General features: G+C 44.7%; 1 protein-coding gene across 1 annotated transcript in view; it reads left to right on the top strand.

Annotated features, from left to right (window-relative positions):
• The first annotated feature begins 1,216 nt into the window (after positions 1-1,216).
• Positions 1,217-27,977, top strand: part of RHEB (Ras homolog, mTORC1 binding) — a 51,195-nt gene continuing 24,434 nt past the window's right edge. Inside the window, exon 1 of the mRNA XM_068972813.1 lies at positions 1,217-1,356. Coding sequence (XP_068828914.1) covers positions 1,305-1,356 — 52 coding nt within the window. The 5' untranslated portion in view covers positions 1,217-1,304. The remainder of the gene's footprint in view (positions 1,357-27,977) is intronic.

Below are 27,977 nucleotides of genomic sequence, written 5' to 3'. Positions count from 1 at the left end.
CCTTCACCAGCACCACTGAAAACGGGGTTGTCAGGGCACCTCTGGAGGGAAATACAGCAGCGTCCCTTCAGCGGAGAAGTCAGCCCACGCCAGAGCGCCGGCTTTCCGGTCTTAAATTCCCCTGGAAGGACGGTTCTGGAGAGTTCTCAGCCAACAACGGCGGGTGTTTTAAGTCTGCCTTACTCAATTAGCCATGCAGGCGTTGACAGTTAAACCTGCGTCGACACGGCGCTGTTCCTTTCCCGTGAGGTGTGTGGGATCCGCAAACGCCAGCGTTAAGACCGGAACTGAGGAAATGCATGAGAACTGAGGAGAACGCTTTTTTCATGAAACACGTTCACATTTTCAATGAACCCATACTCCATTCTTCCCATGGTCCTTCACCCATGGCTGATGCGTCGTCATCACCTACATCCTCCAACCTAGACTCACGAAAGCCAATGCAGCAATTTTAAAACAAAAACAAAAAAACACACACGAGGAAGATATCAGCCAACCAACAGCCCAGCAAGGCACCCGCCACCCGCCTAGGGCCTTTTAAGGGCTCAGCGGGCGCGACTTCAAGGACCGCTCAGCGGCCTACCAATCACCGCACCTCCCACGCGTCGCCCCGCCCCCTCCCCGCGATCTAACCAATCCCTGGGGAGATAGCTTCTCTCCGCCCCTCCCACCCGCCTCCAGCCCCTCCCACCCGCCTCCAGCCCCTCAAGCTCGAAGCCTCCAAACTTCACCGGCGCCCAGCCGCGCGCTCGTAGTCGGCGTTTATTTTTAGCTGCCGGGCCAAGCAGCCCCCGCCTCCGGGCCCGCCTCTTCACCGCCCGCCCCCCCAATGGGAGAAGGAGTTTCCGTCGCGTCAGCGCGCGGGCGGATGGGAACTGTCCAATCAGCGCTCGGGGAGAGCTGGCGTCATTAAAACGCGGCGGAAGACAGTGGGCGGGTCATGACGCAGCGAGTTTTAGTCGTGACTTTTCCAGGGGCATCTCGGCGTCCCCTCTTTTTCCCTTTAAAGTAAAACACCTCCCGACGCACACCCCGTGCGTTTAGGGGAAGGGGCCGCGGCCGCGGGGGGGCGGTGCTGACGCGAGCCGCCTGCGGCGTCGCGCGGTCACGTGGGCGTGTTTGGGGGCGGGGCCGCGCGGCGGTTCCGGGCGGTTGGGCGCGCGAGCGAGGAGCTGAGGCAGCCGCGCCCGCCCGCCCCGCCCCTGGATGCCGCTGTGCCCCGGCGCGGCCGCCGCCGATCGCAGCGCAGGAGCCGCCGCCGCCGCGGTTGATGTGGTTGACCCGGGGCTGAGGAGGCCGCCAAGATGCCGCAGTCCAAGTCCCGGAAAATCGCGATCCTGGGCTACCGGTCTGTGGGTGAGTGGCGGGCGCCGTGCGGCCTCCTCGCTCCCCGGGCCCCGAGCCTCGCCCGGGGCCCGGCCAAGTTTGGGGCCGGCGCGGCCATGTGGCGGCCGCGCGTTTCGTAACCGGCCGCCCGCCGTCGCCGCCACCTCCATCTTGGAGCGGAGGCCGGCGGCGCGGCCGGGCCCTCGGGGCAGCGCGGGGGACGCGTGTGGGAGGCCGCGGGCGAACGGGCGCTCGGGTCGGGTCGGGCCGGGCCGGGTTGGCCGCCGCGCCGCCCGCCGCAGGGCCCTCCACAGCCCCGGAGTAGCACCTGTCCCCCCTCCCCGCGGGGAGCAGTCCGTGATTGTTGCTGGTGGCCTTTTCCACCCCAAATTAAAGCCCGTGGGGCTTCAACAAAGGACGTGGCTCCTTAGCCGTAATTTTTCTGTCTTGTGAAGTTTGAACATTTTAAAGCAAACCCGGGAGCTCAGAGGACGTTGGCTGCTGAGGGCCAATTTCCTAGGAAGAAACTCGAAAGACGCCCCCCCCCAACCCCCCGCCCCAACCTCCCGCTTCGGAAGCCTCCCGAGATGCTACCAGCGACCGAAGTAGGAGGGCAGAGAAAGGGAAATTTCTGGCCTCTTGGTGTCCTGTTTTTTCCTTTGGGGAGGAAAAAATAAGGTCAGATACTTGTAACCAGAATGTGGAAGTAATTCAAAAGTACCCCTCCCCACACCCCGCCAAAGGTTGACATATATTTGAAACAGAGTGGCAGTCGCTTTTTCCACCCCTAACAGAGGTGGTCTGGGGTGGGAGGTGGTGGACGGGATGCCAGAAAACGAGGGAGGAAACAGAACCGTTGAACTTAACCATGCTTCAGGGTGAGGTTTTTATTGTCTTTGACAACCGGAAGTCTGGAAAAATTACTTTTTCTGTGTTGTTTTTAAGAAGTAGCTGTCCAAGGAAAAGGGCGCACTTGACCACAGTGGGGTGGGGGTGGCGAGGGCAGGGGTTCGGAGTCTGTGGTGACTGCAGAAGGAGGTGACATGAACTGCCCTGGGAAAGCTGGTAACTGCCTGCTCATTGGCCGAACTCCCCGACTTCGCTTTCCCTTCTGCTTCTTCACCCCCATTTTCCACGGTTGGTGCCAGGGTCTGTGCTCTTTGACCAAGATCAGCTGCGGCGTGCTTACTCATCCTTTTATTACCTCTCTTTGTCAAAGTGCTGGGGGGGGGTGGGGTATCAAAATGAGAGGGTGAGAGACTCTTGTGTACAGATAAGGGGCGCCAGGAGCCCTGGGGGTAACTCCTGTGAGATGCGATGATTGTGGGGGAAGGGGGAGGAGAGGTGACAGTCTTAACAACTGCAGCCGTCGAGTCTCCGGCGTCAGATGGAGGCTTTTCAAGTCTCTAACAGCCCCGAATGCACATATGGAACCACTGTGTCCCACCTTTATTGACAGTCTGTGTCTCAGAGCCTTTGCTTCTCTGTTCTGTCTCTTTTTCTCCTCTGCATTGTGAAGAGTGGGACTCGGACATATCCTGTCTCTTGAATGAGTTCTATCTCCTCAGAGTGCCCATAGTTAAAGGTACCAGTGTCTGAATAATCGTTACAGGTGACATGAATTACCTGGGCTGCCTGCTTTCAACTGGAGAGAATGTCCCAAACATCCTGGTTTATTCACCCCTTGAAATTCTTGAGATGGTGATTCCAGTTGCCAGTAATCTAGTCTGCCATTTTATCACTGTTTGTTAAAGAAGTTCTTTAGGTCCAGTTGAAACCAATTTTGTCTTACCTGCCTTCTAATCCCATCCTCTTGAAGACCCAGAAGTGACACGTCCCCCGTTTGCCTTCACGTTTATTTTAAGCCACTGCTCACCAAATGCTACTGTGCTGGATCAGCCTCCAGGGGCACCCAGAGCAGGTCCAGTCCCTGTTTCCTGTGCCTTCCTGTTGCTAAAGCCTGCTCCATTGTCTCCGTGTTTATTTTCATACGTGGTGATGATTAAAATGTGTTTTGCACAGGTTCAGTGACTACCAGTCTTTGCATTTGATTTTACAGTTGTTTACCTTTGTTAGGAACCAGGGCTTTTTGTAGTTTGTGGGCTTTTTTTGCTTTGCCAGCATCAGAAACGGAGATAGTTCCCTGATTCCACATCCTAGTCACTCTTCAGAGAATAACTCAGACTTCCGAGTTCACTGACCTGTCTGCTTGCCAATGATGCTAGGGTAGAGAAATCTGAGTATCTGTGTTCCTAGGTTGTGTTACTGTGATGCTAAACTGTAGCGTCATATTGACTGGTGGGAAAAGCCTAAGCCTGAAACTGCATCTTTCTTAGAATATTCTCTTGACTAAATATCGTATGCCAGTTTAATTTGTAAAATACTTGTCATTGTGAGTTTATTTTAAAAGTTTGGGCTTCCCTGGTGGCTCAGAGGTTAAAGTGTCTGCCTGCAATGCAGGAGACCCAGGTTCAATCCCTGGGTCGGGAAGATCCCCTGGAGAAGGAAATGGCAACCCACTCGAGGATTCTGCCTGAAGAATCCCATGGACAGAGAGGCCTGGTGGGCTACAGTCCATGGGGTCACAAAGAGCCGGACATGACGGTTTGCCTTCAGATGAAACTACGAAGTGCAATGACTGTTTTACTATTTGGTGTTCAAATTTTGTAATTTTAAAAACACTGGAAAAACTTAACAGTGAGAAAAACAGAATTCTCAGATAATTTATACAACTTTTTTTTTTTGTCCTGAAGCACCTTTCCTGTTATTTACAGTGTTAAGCTTTAAAGGACACGTCACCTGTAGCGCAGGCTGGCGTGCAGGGAGTGCTTTGTATGAATTGTTTTGGTGGTAGCCAAATGTGCCAGCTCCCTGACGTCCATTGTTCTAATACAAATGAGTAGTCCCGTGATGGGAGGTAACTGAATGAGTCGTCCTGTGATAGGAGGTAACTAAACTTAATCTGGCTAAAGTTATAGTGTCAGGTTAACAACTATCTTCAAATAAAATATGGCATATTTTTCACTGGAATGTTATACAGAGAGGTTTGATAATCGAGTTTACCATTAGACCACAACAATCAAAAGATTGTCATATATTATTCTCGGAGGTTAACAAACAGGATGGGATCAAAGGAATATGAAAGATCTTAAGAGAGAACATGAAAAAATTCTATGGTGTGGTAAAAGGCATTTCAGTAAAAGTATCTCAAATTATTACCCTCCGTGTCAAAATGTTTTAGGTAGTAAAGAACATGCATCCTTTGATTTGGCTACTTCATAGGGAAAGATATCATTAACTTTGTTCCCAATAGAATACCATCCAATTGTATGCTGATTTACTGTATATTTTTAAATTACCGTATCCTTTTCTAACACATGGCATTGAGGACTTGTAAAGTTAGAGATTATTTGCCATGTATAAAATGTGTTAGTATGTGAAATTATATGTTCACGTGCTTCATAACATTGCGAAGTTGTGTACTTGTGGGTGGGGATAGTCCTGTGGTGACCACCTTGTGCTGAAGCTTGAAATTAATTTTACTTTCAGTGCCATTTGTTGTTCTGTACAAGAAATATTCAGAGCTTGCATTTGTAATTGTGACTTTCCAGCGCTTAATACAATATTCGTAGACTTTTTTCTTTTTTTGGCTGCGCAGGGTCTTTGTTGTTCTGTGTGTGTTTTCTCTAGTTGCAGTGAGCAGGGGCTTCTCTTGGTGTGGACCACAGACTCTAGGTGCTTGGGCTTCAGCAGTTGTGACTTGAGGACGTAGTTGCCACGTGGCATGTGGAGTCTTCCCCGGCTAGGGATTGAACCTGTGTCCCCTGTGTTGGCCAGGTTGATTCTTACCTCTGTACTACCAGGGAAGTCCCTAGGTTTCTTTTTTTTAAGTAGAGTTGATGTATCATATTTATATGTTACAGGTGTACAGTAGAGTGGTTCACAATTCTAAAGGCTATTCTCTGTTTACAGTTGCTATAAAATATTGCCTATATATTCCTCCTGTTGTACAATGTATTGAGTTTCTTTTGCACATAATAGTTTGTACCTCTTAATCTCCTGCTGCTGTATTGCCTCTCCCTACTTCTAAACATTAGTTCTGTAAATCTGTGAATCTGCTTTTTTTGTTATATCTAATGTTAATGTGATGTCCGTGCAAGTTACAGCAATCTGTGTCTCCCTTCATCCCCCCAGAAGAAACGCTGTACTCAGCAGCAGTCCCCTCCCATCCTCTCCTCACCTTACCCCCTGGCATCACTAATCTTTCTGTTTCTACAGATTTACCTATTCTGGACATTTCATATAAATGGAATCACCTATACATGGCCTTGCATGCCTAGCATTTTTCATTTAACATAAATATTTCCCAGGTTCATCCGTGTTGAAGCAGGTATCAGTAATTCATTCCTTTTGGTTGCCAAATAATAATCCGTTATTTGAATATACCACATTCTGTTTATACGTTCATTAACTGATGGGCGTGTGGGCTGTTTCTACATTTAGGCTAATATAGATAATGCTGTTAGGAGCATTCCTGTTACATATTTTTTATATGTGAAATTTTTGCGTAGACATGTTTTCCCTTCTGGGAATAGTTCTAGGAGTACAATTGTAATTGCTGGGTCATGTGATAATTGTACATTTAAAGTTTTGAAGAACTATCAAACTGTTTTTCAGCCAGTTTACATTCCAGCTAGCAATTGAAATCTGTTTCAGTTTCTCCACATCCTCACCAACACTTCTAATCATCTATCTTTTTCTTTAATTTTTATGTTTCTTATCTTAATTTTTAAAAAATTTTTATTGAAGTATAATTGACTCACAGGGCTTCCCTGGTGGCTTGCAATGCAGGAGACCTGGATTCAGTCCCAGTGTGGGGAAGATCCCCTGGAGAAGGGAATGCCAACCCACTCCAGGATTCTTGCCTGGAGACTCGCATGGACAGAGCAGCCTGAAGGGCTACAGTCTGTGGGGTCACGCAGAGTCGGACACGACTGAGCGACTTCACTTCTTTCACTTTTCATAGTTGACTTACAATGTTGTGTTTCTGGTGTACAGCATACATTGAGTTATACATATCTATATATCCATATTCTTTTCCACTGTGTTTTATTACAGGCTGTTGAATATAGGTCCTCGTGCTATATAGTGTGTGTGTGCGCTCTGTTGTGTCCGACTCTTTGACCCCGTGGACCATAGCCCCCCAGGCTCCTCTGTCCATGGGACTTTCAAGGCAAGAACACTGGAGGGGTTTGCTGTTTCCTTCTCCAGGAGTGCTATACAGTGGGAACTTGAGTATTTTATATTCAATATATAATTGTACCTGCTAATCCCAAACTCATGATTTAGCCCTTCTCCACATACCCTTACCCCTTTTTAATGGTAAGTTTGTCTGTGAGTCTGTTTCTGTTTCGTAAATAACTTCATTTGTGTCATATTTAAGATTCCACATATAATGATATCCTAGAGTGTCTGTATTTCTTTGTCTGGCTTAACTTCACTTAGTATGATAATCTGTAGGTCCATCCGCGTTGCTGCAAATGCTGTTGTTTCATTCTTTTATGGCTGAGTAATTTTTCACTGTATATGTGTATCACAACTTCCTCATTCATCTATCGGTGGACGTTTAGATTGCTTCCATGTTTTCGCTGTTGTAAATAGTGCTGCTGTGAACGTTGGAGTGCATGTATCTTTTTGAATTAGAGTTTTTGTCTTTGGGGGTGTATGCCCAGGAGTGCGATTGCAGGATCCTATGGCAGCCCTAGTGCTAGTTTTTTAAGGAACCTCCGTGCTTTTTTCCATAGTAGTTGCACCAGCTTACATTCCTACCAACAGTGTAGGGAGCTTTTGTTTTCTCCACACCTCTAGCATTTGTTATTTGTAGATTTGATGTCCATTCTGACGGGTGTGGATGATACCTCATTGTAAATTTGATGTGCTCTTCTCTAATAATTAACTAAATGCAGAGTTCCAGAGAATAGCAAGGTGAGATAAGAAAGCCTTCTTAATGCAAAGAAATAGAGGAAAACAATAGAATGGGAAAGACGAGATCTCTTCGAGAAAATTGGAGATACCAAGGGAACATTTGATGCAAAAATAAAGAACAGAAACATCAAGGACCTAACAGAGGCAGAAAAGATTAAGAAGAAGTAGCAAGAATACACAGAACAACTGTACAAAAAAGGCCTTGATGACCTGGATAACTATGATGGTGTGGTCACTCGCCCAGAGCGAGACATCCTGGAATGTGAAGTCAAGTGGGCCTTAGGAAGCATCACTACAAACAAAGCTAGTGGAGGTGATGGAATTCCCACTGAGTTATTTCAACTCCTAAAAGATGGTGCTGTTAAAGTGCCAGCAAATTTGGAAAACTCAGCAGTGGCCATAGGATTGGAAAAGGTCAAATTTCATTCCAGTCCCAAAGAAGAGCAATCCAAAGAATGTTCAAACTACCCTACAGTTGTGCTTATTTCACATGGTAGCAAGGTAATGCTCAAAATCCTTCAAGCTAGGCTTCAGCATTATGTGGACCAAGAACTTCCAGATGTTGAAGCTGGGTTTGGAAAAGGTAGAGGAACCATTGCCAACATCCGTTGGATCGTAGAGAAAAACAAGGGGATTCCAGAAAAACATCTGTTTCGTTGACTGTGCCCCATGAACATGAATTTGAGCAAACTCTGGGAGATAGTGGAGGACGGGAAAGCTTGGTGTGCTGCAGTCCGTGGGGTTGCAAAGAGTCGGACACTTCTGGTGACTGAACACTAATGAGCTCATCCATCTTTCTTGTACTAGCCATCCTTATGAGTTTGTGAAGGGTCGTATACAATGTGCAAATAATTTCTTCCATTCTGTGGGTTCTTTTCACGTTCTTGAAGGTGGCCTTCCTATGAAGCAAAAAATTCTCAATTTTGACAAAGTCCATTTTATTTATATTTTTCTTTTGTCACTTGTACTTTTGGTGTCATATTTTAGAAACCATTGCCTAGTTCAAAAATATAGATTTACTAATATGTTCTCTTCTAAATGTTTTAAATTTTTATCTCTCATATTTGGGTCTGTTACCTATTCAGAGCTAAATTTTGTGGTGGGAAATAGGAGTAAAACTTGATTCTTTTGTATGTAGATAGCAAATTGTGCCACCACCTTTGTTAAAAGACTGTTCTTTCTTCATTGGATTGTCTAGATGTCCTTGTCAAAAACCAAGTGATTCATCTCAAATTGGAAGTACGTACTGTTTGCAATGGAGAAGAAAGCCCCTCCCCTTCATCCCTCTTCCCTCTGAAAGAAGAGTTACAAGGTGGTAATAGAAACTCACCTCACATTAAATAGTAGATTACAAAAAAGAAAAACCCCAGTGATCATAAATATATGGTTTTTTTCTGGACTATTCCTTTGATCTGTGTGTTGGTCCTTGAGCCAGTATCATACTATTTTGATTACTGTTTTTTCATGGTAAGTTTCAAAATAGGGAAGTGTGAACCCTCTAACTTAATCCTTTTTCAAGATTAACTTCTCTGAGTCCCTTGTATTGCTATAGGAATTTTAGGACTGACTTACCAATTTCTGCAAAAAAAAAAAGGCAAGTGGGATTTTGTTTTACAAATTTGCAAGTGTCAACGCCTGGTTTAAAAAACACGGCAAAGTAGCGTCTCTGCTTTTTAACGTGCTGTCTAGGTTGGTCATAGCTTTTCTTCCCAGGAGCAAGCGTCTTTTAATTTCATGACTGCAGTCAGCATCTGCAGTGATTTGGAGCCCAAGAAAATAAAGTCTCTCTCTGTTTCCATTGTTTCCCCATCTATTTGCCATAAAGTGATGGGACCAGATGCCATGATCTTAGTTTTTTGAATGTTGAGTTTTAAGCCAGCTTTTTCACTCTCCTTTTACTTTCATCAAGAGGCTCTTTAGTTCTTCTTCACTTTCTGCCATGAGGGTGGTGTCATCTGCATAAGTTAAGTTAAGTTAAGTCGCTTAGTTGTGTCTGACTCTTTGCGACCCCATGGACTGTAGCCCACCAGGCTTCTCCATCCATGAGATTCTCCAGGCAAGAATACTGGAGTGGGTTGCCATTTCCTTCTCCAGGGGATCTTCCCGACCCAGGGATCGAACCCAGGTCTCCCGTATTAGAGGCAGACGCTTTTAACCTCTGAGCCACCAGGGAGTCATCTGCATATCTGAGGTTATTGATATTTCTCCCGGCAATCTTGATTCCAGCTTGTACTTCATCCAGCCCGGCATTTCTCATGATGTACTCTGCATAGAAGTTAAATAAGCAGGGTGACGATATACAGCTTTGACATACTCCTTTCCTGATTTGGAACCAGTTTGTTGTTCCACGTCTGATTCTAACTGTTGCTTCTTGACCTGTACACAGATTTCCCAGGAGGCAGGTAAGGTGGTCTGGTATTCCCCTCCTTTTAAGAATTTTCCACAGTTGTGATCCACACGTCAAAGGCTTTGGGATAGTCAATAAAGCAGAAGTAGATGTTTTTCTGGAATTCTTCTTTTCCATGATCTAGCAGATGTTGGCAGTTTGATCTCTGGTTCTTCTGCCTTTTCTAAATCCATCTTGAACATCTGGAAGGTCTCAGTTCACATACTGTTGACGACTGGCTTGGAGAATTTTGAGCATTATTTTGGTAGCATGTGAGATGAGCTCAGTTAGTTGTACAGTAGTTTGAACATTCTTTGGCATTGCCTTTCTTTGGGATTGGATTGAAAACTGACCATTTCCAGTCCTGTGGCCACTGCTGAGTTTTCCAAATTTGCTGGCATGTTGAGAATAGCGCTTCAACAGCATCATCTTTCAGGATGTGGAATAGCTCAGCTGGAATTCCATCACCTCCACTAGTTTTGTTCGTAGTGATGCTTCCTAAGGTCCATTTGACTTCGCACTCCAAGATGTCTGGCTCTAGGTGAGTCATCACACCATCATGGTTATCTGGGTCATTAAGATCCAGTCAGTTGGAAATACTGGCTCACTCTTCTGCAGATCTTGCCACATTTCAGCATATTCAGTATAAAACTATTTCTTTAAATGGCATCTTGTAACATCAGCACCCATCTTCTCAGAAAAATTAAATATTGGGAAGTAGTTAAGGTCACCCTGAGTGATGCAGATTTTCCAGAATTCCTCTTGAAAGTTGAAGTTTGATCACTGGCAAAATGCTACCAGTTTTTCTTGAAATGAGAGTCTCATTTCTTTCATTTCTAAGAAGGTGTCTGCCAAAGACCCGCATCTGGAACAGCAATAGCTTGTTGGTCGTTCTTACAGGTGAAAATGGCATTCCATGATAAAGCTGCCTGTTTCAGACCACTTCCCACACCCTCACACGAGTGCTTTTTCCCCAGGTGATGCCATGCTTGAGTGTGTAGCAGCCACACTATATGCAAACATCCCACTCTGTGTGCAGAATATTCAAAAGACATGGAATTAAAGGTCAGGATTTAATACAATTAATTATTTTTACTGCTTCCTCAAGGACACTGTTGAGTAAAAGTGGCCTTTTTTTGTTTTCTCCTTTTTTACTGTGCATGCACAGTAGTGAAGGATATGTGACTGTCCTTTACACTTTGTGACCAGTGTCTTGATTTGTGCTAAGGGGCACCAAGCTAGCAGCTTTACCACCATTGGTTTTGCACCATTAATGCACACAAAAGCATAGTGGAAAAGGCCAATTATACAGTGAGTCCCCTACATAGGAACAGGGTCCATTCTGAGAGCACATTCTTGCGTGCGTGTGAACGTCTCTCAGTCATGTCCGACTCTTTGCAACCCCATGGACTGTGGCCCGCCAGGCTCTTCTGTCCATGGAATTCTCCAGGCCAGAATGCTGGAGGGCATAGCCGTCCCCTTCTCTAGGGGATCTTCCCAACCCAGGAATTGAACCAGGGTCTCCTGCGTTGCAAGCGAATTCTTTACCAGCTGAGCTGTCAGGGAAGCCCCTTAAGTCCATTCTTAAGTCCAGTTTTTTTCTTAAGTCCAACAGAGTTAGCCTAGGTGCCCAGCTGACACAGTTGGCTATACAGTACTGCTCTGTACTAGGTTTATAATACTCGTCACACAAATAATACATAAAAAATAAAGCATTTTTACTCTTACAGTACCTTGAAAAGTACGGTAGTAACAGAAGTAAGTACAGTACGACAGCTGGCATTCAGGGGCATGTTCTCATCTTTGAAAGTTTGTATGTAGGGGACTTACTGTGAAATAGTTTGACTTATGAGCCCCCTGAGGGTGTCTCCGGGGACCCCCAGTGTTGTGCAGACTGCACTCGGAGAACCATGGTGCACAGGATCCAGCTAGACTGCTGCTCGCTCCTGTTCAGGGGGCTGCAGTGACCAGTCTTAGAGGATCCTTCCAGAAGAGGCCCTGCAGCATCGGAGGAGACCAGGCTGGTGAGCCGGGAAAGAGCTTGGCATGCTGAGAAGGAAGGACGTGGGGGTGGCTGGGCTTCGCGAAGTGGGAGGGGGAAGCAGGGTTGGAAAGGTAGGCAGGAGCTGGCTATGCAGGGAGCTGGAGGGCAGCTTTCCTGTGTGGTACGCAGTGAATTACTGAAGCCTGGGGAGAGTTAGGGTGTCTGAATGCCAGTTGACTTGGCCTCTGATGGTTGTGCAGTTAGGGTGAATGCTTGGTTTTCAACCTGATACCAATGAAGCTCCCAAAAGAGTAATAAGAATTGCCATGGTGGCAGCACCGCCAAGACCTATATGCTAATTACGTGGTTTTCAAGTCCAAATATCAGCAACTTTATCACAGAATATGAAATGGCATCTGCGCCTGTGACTATGAAGTCAGAAAGGTACAACATTTCCCTTAGCTTGGGCCTGGAAGAGAGCTAATAGCTAATACTGTCCACGAGTGGATTGTACTTGTTCACTTGAATAAATCAGAACTGACCTGGGACGTGATTGTGCAAGATAAAGCATTATGAAATCTTTAGTGCTCACAGTTGAGAGAACCTTTATTCTTAGTTCTAATTTATTTTGAAGTACCAAATTAAATCTTAGAGATCTGTCTTAAACTGATAACTGTCAGAATGCAGACTGTTAAGTACCTTTGACATGAATTGCTGATTGATTTAGAAATATAATTTAATATTTGAAACACAAAGGTCCCAGAATGCTATTTTAGTGTTTTAATAGTTTTAAATATATATTGGGCTTCTGACAAAAGAGAGTTCTACCTAGGGCATCAGAATTTGAAGTCTGAATTGGTGTTGGTTTAGAACAGAAACGCTGAAAATCTTGTACTGTGCTTTGTAGGCGAGTGAGAGCAGGGCAGTCTAAGGATATCAGTATAATTAACTCCTCTGTGTCCTTGGTTGGTTGGTGTCCTGGCCATGATAGAATTGAGTTCCCCCTTACCTCCCTGCTCCCCTCCCCCGTATTTCCTTTTGTTGTGCTTTCATGCTTGCAGAAAGACTCCTCCAGGACTTTTGAAACAGAAATAAATATTTTAACAAGCCGTGTTACGATCCTACTTTTTGCAAGATTCAAAGTTGAATGTTAGCTCCATGATGGCATAGTGAATAATTTGTGAACGTGGAGATGAAAATACTGGCTTTATAGTTCATATAGTTTTAGGACATGAAAATGCTTTTCTTGGACTAGTATGTCTTGAGTATAAATGCATCTGGCCAGTATTTTGCAGGTTCTCAAATCTAAATCACTTTCAGAATTTAAAGAGAAGATATTATAAATACAGGTTCTTTTGAGTCTTGTTCATGATTTAAGTGAGTGAATAAACAACGTAGCTGGCAAAATTCAACCATGGTGGCTGAATTCAAGATGGAGGAAGATTCAAAATGACCTTGCCAGACTGGACGTGTGTGCTAAGTCGCTTCGGTCATGTGTGACTCTTTGTGACCCCATGGACTTCAGCCTGCCAGGCTTCTCAATCCATGGGATTCTCCAGGCAAGAATACTGGAGTGGGTTGCCGTTTCCTCCCCCGGGGGGTCTTCCTGACCCAGGATTGAACCCGCATCTCTTAGGTCTCCAGCATGGCAGTCAGGTTCTTTACCACGGGTGCCACCTGGCTCTCCATGGCAGGAATGGAAGTGGGAAAGCTCTGGGATTTCTGATCCATCTGTGAGACCCCCTGTAGCCCACCAGGCTCCTGTGTCCGTGGGGATTCTCCAGGCAAGAATACTGGAATGGGTTGCCATTTGCTCCTCCAGGAGATATTCCCAAGCCAGGGATCGAACCCATGTCTCCCACATTGCAGGCAGATTGTTGATCGTCTGAGCCACCAGGGAAGCAAGCCCTCTAATCCATCTGCTGACGAGAAATTAGAAGTGAGTATGACCCTGAGTACCCTCAGGAGCAGGAGCGCCTCACTGCAGAGGAGAGCCGTGTAAGAGTTTAGAGCAGAGCATCCCTGGGGTGGCTGCTGAAGGAAAGGTAAAGTCGTGTGTTAACATTTCAGAAGAAATCTGTGCGCATCCAGGCTGAGAGACCTGGATTCATTTTCTGAGCAGTTCAGGTCACCGGTTCTCATCATGAACTCGTGAGACCTAACATTTAGTTGTTCTCGGTTCTGGTGCCCGCTTCGAGTGGTGGTCCTTAAACTTGAACTTCAGGAGTTTTGCTTGAGAACATGTGAACATTTTCTGGGGAAAGAGTCCAGGGTTTTATCAGCTCCCCAGAGAACTTCAGTCCCCAAAAGATGGAACCGCTGAAATGACTGGCTGACGAGGACAGTGTGTGGGTTAAGTGCACCACGTTGTCCAAGTGCTCATTAAATGTTGGAGTCAACTGTGTCCCTTCCACAGGCCAGGCACTGTGTTCTGAGTCGCCAGGGCTGGGGAAGCCCTGGCCTCTGCTGCCGGGGAACTTCAGTCTAGGGAGGGAGCCGCAGCAGACAGATGGATCACTGCCGCTAATGATCGTTGGCTGGTGTTCTTGAAACATTTACTGGTATGGGATGCCTTAACCTCCAGGAGGTAGCTCAGGAATAAGGAGGACCTAATTGGTGTTAAGACACGGATCGATGCAAATGTTTAAAGAACTTTTGAAGAAATAATCTATATCAATAACCATTTGTGCTGATTGATAAATAGGCTCTATTTCATGTCTTGATTCATTTTCCTAACTTTTTTGTTACTACTAGTTTTAATCAGTCTTAAGCTCCATGTGGTTGTTATATGATTGTGTTATAATTTAGGAATGTCGCTCGTTTGCTTTTCTCCAGCTCTTTCCCACCCTGACCCCCAACCTTCTCCCCAGTTTTGGCCCCAGATCTAGCAAAATTCATTCTTCATTGTTGCCAGACATTTAATTGACTGCAGTTTTTTGGTTCTGTTCCTTTGCTTTCCAACTTGGCTTTATCTGTAAATCATTCCATATAGATGAATATCCTGTTGTTGAAATCTTTAGGGAAGCAGTTCCTGGCGTATTTTAGCAGCACTTTGCTTCTTTTTAGTTCAGTAGCCCTGACAGGTAAACAAGATTGTTTATTTATGCAACTCAGATCTTCATGTTACAGTATTAAATGCAAGCATATTTCTTTCTGTTTCCTCAGAGGCATGTGTCTGGTAGCATGTATGCTCTGTGTGCTCAGGCGTGTCCGACTCTGCGACCCCAGGGACTGTAGCCCGCCAGGCCCCTCTGTCCCTGGGATGCTCCAGGCAAGGATCCTGGAGTGGGTGCCATTTTCTTCTCCAGGGATCTTCCCAACCCAGGGATCAAACCCACCTCTCTTCTGTCTTCTGCACTGACAGGCGGATTCTTTAGCATCAGCTTCTCTTGACAATAGTAAGCACCCAGTGAGCGTTTGAATGAGTAATCATTTTACGAACCAGTCTTACTTATTCTCTTTGTTGTGATCACTGCACCTTAATTTTTTTCTCTCCTAACACCTATTTTTTGAAAATTATTAAGGAAGTGTGAGAAAGAATAAGGTGATGTCAGTCCTGTTTGATTCATAGGAACAAGTGAGATAATGTGAAGATGTTTTGTAAACTCTTTAACATGGTGTCTCACTTGTAGCTTCTGGTGAACAATTAAAATCTGGGTTATCTGCATCACATGCCCTCACGTGACCCTGTGTGTGCTGGAGATGTGGGGATGAGTGTGCCTGTTAGACTCCAGGGAGCACTTGTATAGAACACACCGGAACTCCTTAGACATCCTTTTTAAAATGAGAATGGTGATGTCAGGGTTTGTATTTTTCAAAAGGCTTCCTTGGTGACCCTGATATGTATACATCTCACCCTGCCCCCTCAAAAAAGCAACAATAACCAATGCTACTATTGACAGAACTACACTTTTTTTCCCCCACTAAAATGGGTGTGTACTTTAATAAGCATGTAATTGATATTGTGTGAGGAACACATTGTTAAACAAGCCTTCACACAGTTCATTGTTATTCTAGCCCTTTTAATAGCCATGATACATTCACTCAGGTTGCCATCTCCATTTGCAACCACGGCTGGTTCTGCAGTCTTTCTCTGCTGTTTGCAGACCTGGTCCCCTTATCCCTGTCAGAGAAGCCCCTTCCTGGTACTTCTTCACGTCTTGGCCCTGCAGCACTTGTGGCCAGCAGGGCGCTGCAGAGATGACCATGGGCCAGTGCGAGGCTTCAAGCCATAAAGTAGGCAGCTTCCAGTAGTTTCGGGGGAGACGCTCAGGAGAGGACACGTGGGGAGGGAGAAGCTCGTCCAGCCCTCCCTCTGAGTCGCCCACAGCCACCCTCCTGCTGAGGAGCCAGCCAAGCCCTTGTAGAATCCAGAGCAAGTGAAATGGATGTTGGTTTCAGCCACCAAGTTTTGAGGTGTTTGTTGTGCAATGAGTGATAACTGAAACTAATTTTCTGCAGGTGTGTGTGTGTGTGTGTGTGTGTATTTATTGATAATTTTTCATGTGAGTTTGAGAGTTTAGCTTCAGTGACTATTACTGTATATAATTTTCTTGGCCAAGTTAATATATTAGAGATAATTATTAGAATGTTGGCTAGGATTAAATGAATATCTAGAATATATGGTTAGATAAGTCCTCAATAACTGTCATTATTATTATATACCTCTAGATATTCAACATGTATTTTCATTTAATCCTCACAACCATCTCTAAAATAGGTACCATTATTATCTCTGTTTTACAGAGATGAAACAGACCAGGAGAACTGCCTCCTGTCACTTACCTAATAGTCACCGTCCTATCCTGCTTGGTGAAAAAGAGTCAGTGTATTGTCTTCCATTTGTTATACATTTTTAAAAATCAGGTTTTGTCTTTCTCTGTCTGACTTCAGTTAGCATAATATCCTCCAAGACAAATACTCTATGATGTATCACTTACATGTGGAATCTTAAAAAATACAACCAAGTAGTAAGTATAACAAAAAAGAAGCCAACTCACAGATACAGAGAACAAACTAGTGGCTGCCAGTGGGGAGAGGGAAGTGGGGGGGCCAAGATAGAGGTGGGAGATTAAGAGGTACAAACTAGTAGGTATGAAATGGAAAATATGGTCAGTATTTTATAGTAACTGTAAATGGAGCATTATTTAAAATAGTGAATCACTGTATTATAAATCTCTACCTTCTGTAATATTATATACACCAACTATACATCAATAAAAAAGAAGCCAAATTTTGTGGAGGTTTAATTTATGTATAATAAAGTATCCATTTTAAGTGTAAAGTTAGGTGCTTCGGGCTTTGGTAGATTTATTCACCTGTGTAAAGCCGCTGCTGCAGTCAGAATAAGAAACATTTTCGTCATCCCCCATAGTTCCCTCATACCTCACGCCACTCCCCGGCAAGCGGTGATCTGCTTTCCATTACTCTTAGTTTTTCTTGTTCTGAAATTCACTTAACTAGAATCATGCAATGAATGCTCTTTTACTTCTTTGAATGAGTATCATGTTTCTGAGAGCCATTCATGTGGTTTCATGTGTAAGCTGCTTCTTCCTGCCAAGTAGTAGTCTGTTGTGTGGACACACCTTGATCTGTTTCTCCAGTCATCTGTTGTCTCCAGTCTTTGACTGCTAAGAATAAAGCTTTGATAAGCGTTCGTTGTGTCTTTGTCAACATGCAGTCATTTCTCTTTGGTGATTATCTTGGACTGAGGTTAGGGCCACATATGTGTTGAGTTTATAGTTTTCTGAGCAACTACCAGTTTCAGCTGCTGTTTTACACGCCCGCCAGCGACAGATGAGACCTGTCCTCATTGCTGCTCGCTGTCGTCAACTCTTTTAACTTTGGTCATCCTGATGTGGTTTTGTTGTTAGGCCATGGAAATTTGAATTTCCCAATGACTACTGACTTTGAACATCTTCTCATATACCTCGTGGTTGTTTGTATGTCTTCTTTTGTGAAACGTCTGTTCAAGTGTTTTGCCTTTGTTACTGGGTTCTTTTTATTGAGTTACATATTCTGAACAAAGTCCTTTTTCATATAGATATATAATATTTTCTCCTGGTCCATGGCTTCCTTTTCATTTTCTTGTATTTCAAAGAACAGAAATTTGTAATTTTGATAAAGTCCAGTTGATCAGTTTGGTTGTTTATGGTTTACTCACTTTTTTAAAATCACATAAGGAGTCTTGGCCTACCTGAAGATCATATTTTCTCATTTTCTTATGTTTACTTCTAGAAATTTAATAGTTTTACCTGAAAAGTGTGGGTCTATGATTCATTTCTAGCTAATTTTTGTGCATAAGGGGAGGCTTAGAATTCTTTTTTAAACTTGAAGTGCAGCTACATGCAGTAAAATTTGTCCGTTTGGGTGTGTGACCGTGTTAGCAAACACAGTTACGTAGCCGCATGACATGGAACAGTTTTCTCTCGGTCCCCAGAAGGCCCGTATGCCCCTCATAGTCAGCCCTTGCCCCCCGTGTTTGCTGTCCCTGTAGCTTTGTCTTTTCCAGAATGTGATATAAACTTAACCCATTTGAGGTTTATCCGTGTTGTTGTGTCTGTCGGTCATTTAATCCTTCTCTATTGCTGAGTCGTGTTCCTTTGTGTGAATTTCATATAATTGTTTATCCAGTCACCTGTTGAAGGACTTTTGGTTTATTTCCACTTAGGGGCAGTTATGAGCAAAGCCGTTAGTGGGTAATGCTTGCAAGTTTTTGCGTGACCTTTTTCATTTATCTTGGATAAATGGCTTAAGAATGGGACTGTTGGGTCATCTTATAAATGTACGTTTTATTTTTTAAAAACTTTTTAAACTGTACCATTTTAACTGTACATTTTGCATCCCCTCCAAACAGATCAGTTGCTCCACATCCTCTCCAGTACTGGCATTGTCAGTATTTTTTATGGTAGGCGTTTTTAATTAGACATTTCAATCACTGGTTATATTTGCATTTTCCTAATGAAAAATGATAAGCATCTTTTCTTGAGCTCACTTCCCATTTGAACATTTTCTTTGTTAAAGTGTTCAAATCTGTTGTTCATCCACTTAATTGGGCTATTTGTTTTCTCACTGTTAAATCGTGAGGGTTTATTACATACCCTGACTCATGCCCTTTGTCAAATAGTATGTTTTGCACCTGTTTTCTCCAGGTCTGTGGCTTGTCTTTTTCACTCCCTTAACAAGATTTATCACTGACCATTTTTCATTTTGATGAAGTCCACTATATCCTTTTTTATTTATGGAGTACACTTTTGAAATCTTGACTCAGAGTCACAAGGATTTTTCTCCTATGCTTTCTTCTGGAAGTTTCATAGTTCAGGTGTTACAGGTTGGTCTGTGATCTGTTTTCTCATCCTAGATTTGATATGAGGTGCGGCGGGTTCTTTCTGTTTTAATATTGATACCGGTTGTGGCAGCACACTTCTTTGGAAAAGGTTCTTCTCCCTTGAGTTTTCTTGTACCTTTAGCCAAAATCAGCTCATCATTTATGCATCTGGGTTCATTTCCAGGGCCTTCATTTTGTTCCATTCATCTGTGTATTGTGTTTATGCCAGCCAATACCACACTGAAGTTTTTGTTTACCTTAGAGATGAATTTTCCCTTTCCCTCCCTTTTTTTTCTTGGTTTGTAATAAATACTTACTTTGAAGCAAATTAAAATCTGCATTTTTCGTTTCTAGTCCATTTTTCAGAATTTCATCCTGACCTTCCTGGTCTTTCATCTTCTCATATCCCTCTTATGACTGGAAATTCTCTGGTTTTGTTTTGTTTTTTTTTTTTTAAATAGGATTAAGTGGAAAACCTTTCGTGGTTCCTTTTTTTAAGGGAAAAAAAAAAAAGGCAACAACACTCTGCAGTCCTATGGAGGGTGTGTGTGTACTTTTCACGTGGGTGCTTTTCTCTCCAGGATCCTTGTAGGTGGCAATCAGGGTTATCACACTGACATCTTTTTTAGATTGTCAGAGTCTTACTGTGGTGGTCGTAATTTGGGAAAAGCTTTATTGACTTTGGAATGCTGTACTGGGATTTAGTAATCATTTATAAGTGATTACTGTAATCACCTATGCTTTGTCTTTGTGATTTCAAGTAGTCATCACACACGTGAGAACTTAGGGCACAGCAGCGTCCTGGGGTTCACACTATCATCTGAATTCGAATCCTGAGCCTTAACCCACAATGCTCTTCCTACTGTTTGCTTGGTGCCAGGATGTACTGTGCTTTTCAGTTTCTAGTGCACTCATCAACCCCTGCCCCCGAGACTGGTTAAGAGACGATGTTTCTTAGAGTAAGAGGAGTCCTGGAAGTGGGAAGAGATGATTACGCAGTGGTGAGTGCTTTTTGCCCTGAAGATATAACCACAGTTATTCCACTACTTCCTTGAAATATATTTTATGTGAAATAGAAATGTATTTCAAAAGATGTTACCTAGGGTATTTTTTAACAAGGGGTTTGTGAAAAAGTTTTTTTCATAATGACTTTATTGTGTTTAACCTGTTATTTTCGTAAGTTTTTTGTCTTTTAATTTTATTTACTTATTTTGGCCGTGCTGGGTCTGCATTGCAGCATGGGTTTTCTCTAGCTGCAGCAGGGGCTTCCCACGCGCTGGCTTCTCTTGTTGCAGAGCGCAGGCTCTAGGCGAGCAGGTTCAGTAGTTGTAGTGCCTGGCCTTAGTTCCTCCACAGCCTGTGGGGTCTTCCTGGATCAGAGGTCAAACCTGTGTCTTCTACATTGGCAGGAGGATTCTTCACCCCTGAGCCACCAGGGAAGCCCCTTTTTCATAAGTTTTTAAAAGTAGGAGTGATGCCTTGGATGATCTCTGGAAACTCTTGGCGTATTTTTGTTACAGTCTTTGGAGTCTTTATAAGATTAATCTCGTCTATTCCAATTGCTCTGATCGCTGTTTTTTCTTAGCAGTGAGGGTTTTGTGTGGTTAGGAATTTGGGATTGCAGGTTGGTATTAGAGTTGGTCTCCTCTTGCTTCCCCTGCCATCCATCTTTACCACTCTTTTCTTTGGGGTTCTTTCATGAGCCTTCATCTGGCCCCTGTCCAAGACCCTCTTGTGAGGCTCTTGTTTGGTTCCTGGTTCAGTTCAGTTCAGTCACTCAGTCGTGTCCAACTCTTTGCCACTCCATGGACTGCAGCATGCCAGGCTTTCCTGTCCTTCACCAACTCCCAGAGCTTGCTCAAACTCATGTCCATTGCATCAGTGATGCCACCCAACCGCCTTATCCTCAGTCATCCCCTTCTCCTCCCTCCTTCAATCTTTCCCAGCATCAGGGTCTTTACCAGTGAGTTAGTTCTTCACGTCAGGTGGCCAAAGCATTGGAATTTCAGCTTTGATGTCAGTCCTTCCAATGAATATTCAGGACTAGTTTCCTTTAGGATGGACTGGTTTGATCTCCTTGCAGTCCAAGGGACTCTCAAGAGTCTTCTCCAACACCACAGTTCAAAAGCATCAATTCTTCGACACTCAGCTTTCTTTATAGTCCGGCGCTCATATCCATACATGACTACTGGAAAAACCATAGCTTTGACTAGGCAGACCTTTATCGGCAAAGTAATGTCTCTGCTTTTCATATGCTGTCTAGGTTGATCATAGCTTTTCTTCCAAGGAGCAAGTGTCTTTTAATTTCATGGTTGCAGTCACCATCTGCAGTGATTTTGGAGCCCAAGCAAATGAAGTCTGCCACTGGTTCCTGGTAGGGAATCTGTGACTGTGTCCTGTCCTGTCATTTTTGCCACCCCCATCCCAAACAGACAGAAATATGGACCCACCACTCCCTGCTTGGTGGGCAGCTTTCTTTTAAGTTTCTGGCTCTGGGGTCTTCTGAGGATCATTCAAGACAGTAACTAGAAGGCATCCTGATGTTTGTTTCTTTTACAAAGACCTAAGTCCCTTGAGAAATTCTACTTCCAGGTTATGTCAGTTACAAGTGGGTGTAGAGTCAAGTGATGAGTAATGTTTCTTAAAGCAGAGAAGACTCCTATCACTCTAAAATTCAAGTTTATCAAATAGAAGAGGAGTGATCTGAGTGATCTTCAAAAGAAGATACTTAAATTTTCACTTCTGACTGCAGTAATATTGTAATCAGTTAGGATGATTTTGACTGCAAAGTAATTTATCTTGTGCTGGCTTAAAGAATAAGAAAAGGGTGCATGTTCATACTAGGTTGCTTCAGTTGTATCTGCCTCTTTGCAACCCCACAGACTGTAGCCTGGTTTAGGCTCCTCTGTCCATGGGATTCTCCAGGTAAGAATACTGGAGTGGGTTGCTCTGCCCTCCTCCAGGGTTTCTTCCTGACCCAGGGATCGAACCTACATAACTTATGTCCCCTGCCTTGACAGGTGGGTTCTTCACCACTAGCGCCACCTGGGAAGTCCAAGGAAAGGGTATTTGTTCTTATAAATGGAAGACTGGAGGTTGAGTGAGTGGGCCTTCAACTCAAGAACGGAGTTTGTTCCATCTCTTTCTGCCATCCTTGACCTTGATCCAGTGGTTCTCAAACTTGTGGCCCATTAAAATCACTCGGAGAGCTTTTAAAAATCCTCACCCCAACTGCAGCTTTACTAACTTAATGAGAATTGCTTGGGAGTGAGGTTCTGCCAATAGTTTTTGGAATTCCCTACGTAATTCTGGAGTGCAGCTAAGTTTGAGAACCAGAGTTCTAAACTTCAGAGCTTGGTTTGGAGATCAGGGATGGCTTCCCTGGTGGCTCAGAGGTTAAAGCGTCTGCCTCCAATGCGGGAGACCTGGGTTCGATCCCTGGGTCGGGAAGATTCCCTGGAGAAGGAAATGGCAACCCACTCCAGTATTCTTGCCTGGAGAATCTCATGGAGGGAGAAGCCTAGTAGGCTGCAGTCCATGGGGTTGCAAAGAGTCAGACACGACTGGGCGACTTCACTTTCACTGTTTCACTTTTGGAGATCAGTATCACCAGGGAGCTTGGTAGAAATGGAAAATCCCACACCCCACCCCAGATCAACTAGATTAACAATCTACACTTTAACATGGTTCCTGGGAGAACTCCTTGTTCTTCAGCATTAGGGAAACCCTCCTGATTTTCAAACTTCAAACACGCTGGAATCCCTGGAGGAGTTAGAAAAATACTGACACGTGGGCCCACCCCAGGAGACTCTGATTCATGGGGGTCCTGATGTGTTCCTTATATCCTGGGTTTAGTTGTTGCATCCCACAGGATTCAGGCATTCATTTGTCCCCTGTTATTTCCTGTAAGTTGGCAGTTACATCTAACAGTTGGGTTAGATTTAAGTGGTTTCTTTTTCTTTTTCCTTCCCCAACCTTCTTAAAATTGCTTCCAGGTTAAAGGTCTCTGTTTGCATCAGGAGACCCATAATATCTGGTTATTTCTCTTTTTGTGGCGTTAACAGCTGCTCCTTATTGTTGCTTAGATCCATTCATTCATTAGTTTAAAAAATCATGGTAATTGTTGATTTTATCCTTTTGTTTCCAAGGAACAGATGCATATTTTCTCTAAATTTACTGCATTTATTGTGCTTATCTTTTTTTTTTTTAATATACTCCTCACTGTTAGAACTTACATGCCAGAGAAAGGTTTCTGTCTGTTTGGTGATAGATCCCAGTGCCTGCAAACACGCCTGGAACGTGTGTGCTCTATGCTCAGCCCTGTCCGACTCTTAAAGCCCGCCAAGAGCTGCTTAATAGATACTTGAGTAGATTAATGAATTAACCCATAGTCAGGGCTTTGAAAACTTGGGCTTCAGAGTAGAATGAAATGTTATCAAGCTTGACATCGTAGAAAATACAACTGTTTGGATGCAGAACTGGGAGGGGGAAAGGTGCTTGGACAGGTTGAGGGGCGCACCTCATTTTACAGAGTGGCTAGCCCAGTGCTTCTGTCTCTAACTCCTGAAACTGGAAGTCAAGGTTTCAATGCCAGTTGTTATTGCTGGTCGCTCAGTTGTGTTCGACTCTTTGCGACCCCTATGGACTGCAGCACGCCAGGCTCCTCTGTCCTCCACGATCTCCCAGAGTTTACTCAAACGCATGTCCATTGAGTCGGTGATGCCATCCAACCATCTCATTCTCTATTTCCCCCTTCTCCTCCCACCTTCAGTCTTTCCCAACATCAGAGTCTTTTTCCATTGATTCGACTCTTCACATCAGATGGCCAAAGTGTTGGAGCTTCACCTTCAGCATCAATCCTTCCAGTGAATATTCAGGGTTGGTTTCCTTTAGGATTGACTGGTTTGCTCTCCTTTCAGTCCAAGGGATCCTCAGGAGTCTTCTCCAGCACCACAGTATGGAAGCTGGGGTAATGTCACCATTTAGCTCTGGGGAGTGGGCGGGGAGAACAGAGCACCTGCAGCTGGGTGGCCGTGCAGCTTCTGGTCCCTGCAGAGATAGACATCCAGAAGTCCCAGCGTGGTGGCTCAGGCCAGGGGTTTCTTGGGATTGTTCTGAGTTGTAGGCTTCACTGTTCCTTGATTTCTTTTGTAAAATGAAAGCACTGCTTCTCTTCTTCATTGCTTCCATAGCTTTAGCCTCTGTTTTCCTGACTTTTAACTAAAAGCTCCTGACACCAGAGGCTGCACACTTTTTGTCAGGTATTGTGGTCATGGAGGACACAGCGGCCACACGCGTCCCCACGGCTGCATTTCCCTTGGGCTAGCGGGTGGAGCTTTAAGTCACAGGTCTGTTCATGTCTCGCAACTCCTCTCCGGTCCAGCAGGCAGCACCCAACAGCTGCAGCGCCCAGCCAGGGCTCTCTCCAGCCCTGAGAACAGAAGGGGAACGTGAGATAGAATATACTGCCTGAGGTTTTTAAACAGACTTAGTAAGTATTTCAGAGGTGTGTGAAAACCAGATGGATTGGAGAGGGAGAAACGAAGAGGGAGTTCAGAAGTGTCTCAGGGAGACGGCGAGGAGGTGACCAGGAGAAGGTGGGGTCTGGAGCCAGGGGCTGGCACTGTGAGAAGGAGGGTGTGCTGAGCGCACACGTTAGCCTCCAGGCAACGGCGTGGAGAGGGCTGGGCAGGTGAGCTGCTCACTCTGGGGTGAATGGAAGACCCGGGCTCGTGGCTGTGACTTTGAAGGCTCAGCTTCAGCTGGTAATCAGGGTTGTATCCTAGTTCCCGGCCCAGTATGCTGCTGCTAAGTCATTTCAGTCGTGTCCGACTCTGTGCAACCCCATTGACGGCAACCACCAGGCTCCCCCGTCCCTGGGATTCTCCAGGCAAGAACACTGGCGTGGGTTGCCATTTCCTTCTCCAATGCATGAAAGTGAAAAGTGAAAGTGAAATCGCTGAGTCGTATCCGACTCTTAGCGACCCCGTGGACTGCAGCCTTCCAGGCTCCTCCATCCATAGGATTTTCCAGGCAAGAGTACTGGAGTGGGGTGCCATGATCTGAGCTGCTGGGAGGAACTGGAGGATTGGGGAAGACCCTTCAGGCTGCAGGAGGTAGTTGATTTGGAATGGTCGGATTTGAACTTGTGGCTGGTGGGGGGGGGGGTGGGTATTAAACTTCAGGCTGCAGCAAATGAGTTGGGGGGGGTGGTTTTGTTAATATTCCCATCTGGGACTTAACTGCCTGGTGGTCCACTAGTGAAGAATCCACCTTTCAATGCAGGGGATTCAGGTCTGATCTCTAGTCGGGGAGCTAAGTAAGACCGCACATGGCGCAGGGCAGCTAAGCCCCCAAGGCCACAACCAGGATTCCACTTGGAACAACCTGATGCAGCTAAAAATAAATAAAAAAATAAACTCTTATCCAGGAGGTTTGGATGGGCTCAAGAATTTGCATTTGTAATAAATTACTCTGTGATGCTGCCAGAACCACACTTGACTGCTTTGCTAGGGAAGGGACACCCCCAGAAAGGATTCCTAAAGAGGGGACTGGGGGAGGGGTCGCAGCTGGAGACTTGCCAGCCTACACAGCTACAGCTGAGCTCAACAGGCTCAGGAAAAGGCCAAAGATTAGATTGAGATCAGAGGGTTTATCAGCGAGCCCAGAGAAAGGAAATCAGCGGGTTCTGATAAAAGAGCATTGCATCTTAGCGCATAGTGATTTATTCTGGGGCTTAAACCATAGGGAAGGAGGTGAGCCGTGGTAGAGATTGGAGATTCAAGAGAATCAGAGAGTCATGTGCCTCTAACTTTTTTTCAACCTGTAGTAAGAAACACATTTTACCCCAGTCATAAGCGTTTATGTAACTGTTAAGTTTCTTGGCGACTTTATTATTTGCAGTCCACTCTTGTGTGCCTGTTTCTTTAAAAACAGTGCTGGTCATAGCTCTGTTGAGTATATTGATTTCATGATCTAGTGAAGTAATGACCCCTAATTGGACAACATTGCTTTCAGAAATGGGCTGGATTAGGTGATGGGAGTCAGAAGGTGAGGGTGCTGGGAAGTGCAGATGTTGGAGGTGGAGTTATCTGGGTGTTTTGTGGTTTGGAGATGGTTATTGGTAGCAGGACCAGTGAGTTTGGACAGCTCATATGCATGGTCATCAAAGTCCTGTGTGCTAAGTTTAAGGACTCGGGGAAAATGAAAGCAGTTCTTGGCATGGGTTGTGTCCCAGATCCATGACTTTGGTCCTGATGGACCCTTCTTCCCAAGGACTTGACAGCCTAGCAGATTGAAACCTACTCCTCCTCATTTTATCCCTGCACTTTAGGGTCAGGGAAGGGATAGGGAGTGATACATAAGTGTTTTTCTTTTTGGAGAATAAACATGAAAAGTCATTCAAAACTAATCTGAAAGCTACTAAAACATTTGTATAAATAGTGCCCATTTTGTAACAGTCTGGAAGTGCGAGACTCAGTTAACAGCCTTGAAGGTTTATCTTCTGTTGTGAAAATACTGGGTGAAAAAACTTAGTATGCTGAATCACCATTGCAAAATACATATAAATATGGCAGTGCTATCTTTGATCTGGTAAAAAAGTTCAGAAGAAACTTTTTGAAAATAATTTTTATGATTTTTAAAACTGAGGTGGTTCTTAGTTTGGAGGGAGACTATTTGGAAGATAGTTGTGGGGTATTGAAATATGTTATTTTCAAACCTGTTTTAAAGATAGTACTGTTACAAAATGAATGATTTATGTCTCTATTGGTAAACCCTCATCTCTTCACGCGCTGCTTTTCCTTTTCTCTCAGATCACGCCTGTATTGTTTTCATACGTCTCTCCAAAGAGTTGATCTGGAGTTGAGATTCTCTTCAGATTTAAAACTTAATGCACCTTCTGAGAGCATGACCATTGTTGAACCATCTTCAGGAAATAACTAGTGTTTCAGAATCCAGATTGGATTAGGGCAAAAGCCAAAGTCAGTGTGTGAACTTATGAGGCCAGACTTTGAAAGGTGCTCAAGTAAAGAACACAGTTTGCAATAGATTAGCAAAGTCTCTTGTAGCTGCTGCAGGCAGACTGCATGTGAACTTGACCAGGGAGCTGAATGGCCAGTTTGGAGGAGGAGGTTGATGAGGGCACCTCTCAAAGCCAGGAGTGACTAGAACCAGGACTGAGAGCACTGTGAGTACTGGCGTTTGCTTACTGAGAATAGGTATCGTTTAGTGCTGACTTGTAAAGATTTTAGCCCTGGTTAGCTTATAGTTCTACTTTTGAATGGAAACAGTAGACCACTGTGTCAGGTCTGCAAATAAAACCTTCCTGTTCCTTCTTAAGTATTTAATGATCTCCCCTTAGGGGGAGAGTCCAAGGATGAAAGACCCTAAGGAGACCTAGCTTTTCCTCAGTCCCACTTCTGCTCATTCTGAGTGGAGTCCAGCTTGCTCCCTGGGGAGCTGGGGTTTCAGCTCTCGCGCCCCAATTGCTCCCGAAGAGGAGAGCTTGGCGTCAGCCTGCCGGTGGCCTGAGCTGAACTGCGTTGTCTGCTTTTGTCAGAGTAGTTACTTGTGTTTTCCAGTTAAATGTCCGTTAAGCCTGTCAAGTAACTTAGGCCCTTTATAAAGATATGAATAGGGAACTCTCACCGGATATGTGCCAGTAATCATCATTTTTCAGTGTGGTCTACTGGTTGTCTGTACCTGTGATTTTGCACTTAATCTCATGCTGTCTTGTTTACTGTGTGTAAAAGAAGTGAAGACGTGTTAGTTGCTCAGTCGTGTCCAGCTCTTTGCGAACCCATGGACCGAGGCCACCAGGCTCCTCTGTCCCTGGGATTCTCCAGGCAAGAATTCTGGAGTGGGTTGCCATTTCCTTCTCCAGGGGATCTTCCCGACCCAGGGACTGAACCCGGGTCTCCTGCATTGCAGGCAGATGCTCTGCTGCATGAGCCACCAGGGAAGCCCTC

This window comes from Capricornis sumatraensis, chromosome 5 (assembly GCF_032405125.1).
Source record: "Capricornis sumatraensis isolate serow.1 chromosome 5, serow.2, whole genome shotgun sequence".
Lineage (NCBI taxonomy): Eukaryota > Metazoa > Chordata > Mammalia > Artiodactyla > Bovidae > Capricornis > Capricornis sumatraensis.
Note: the sequence above shows the minus strand (reverse complement) of the source record. Positions and strands in the feature narration are given on the sequence as shown.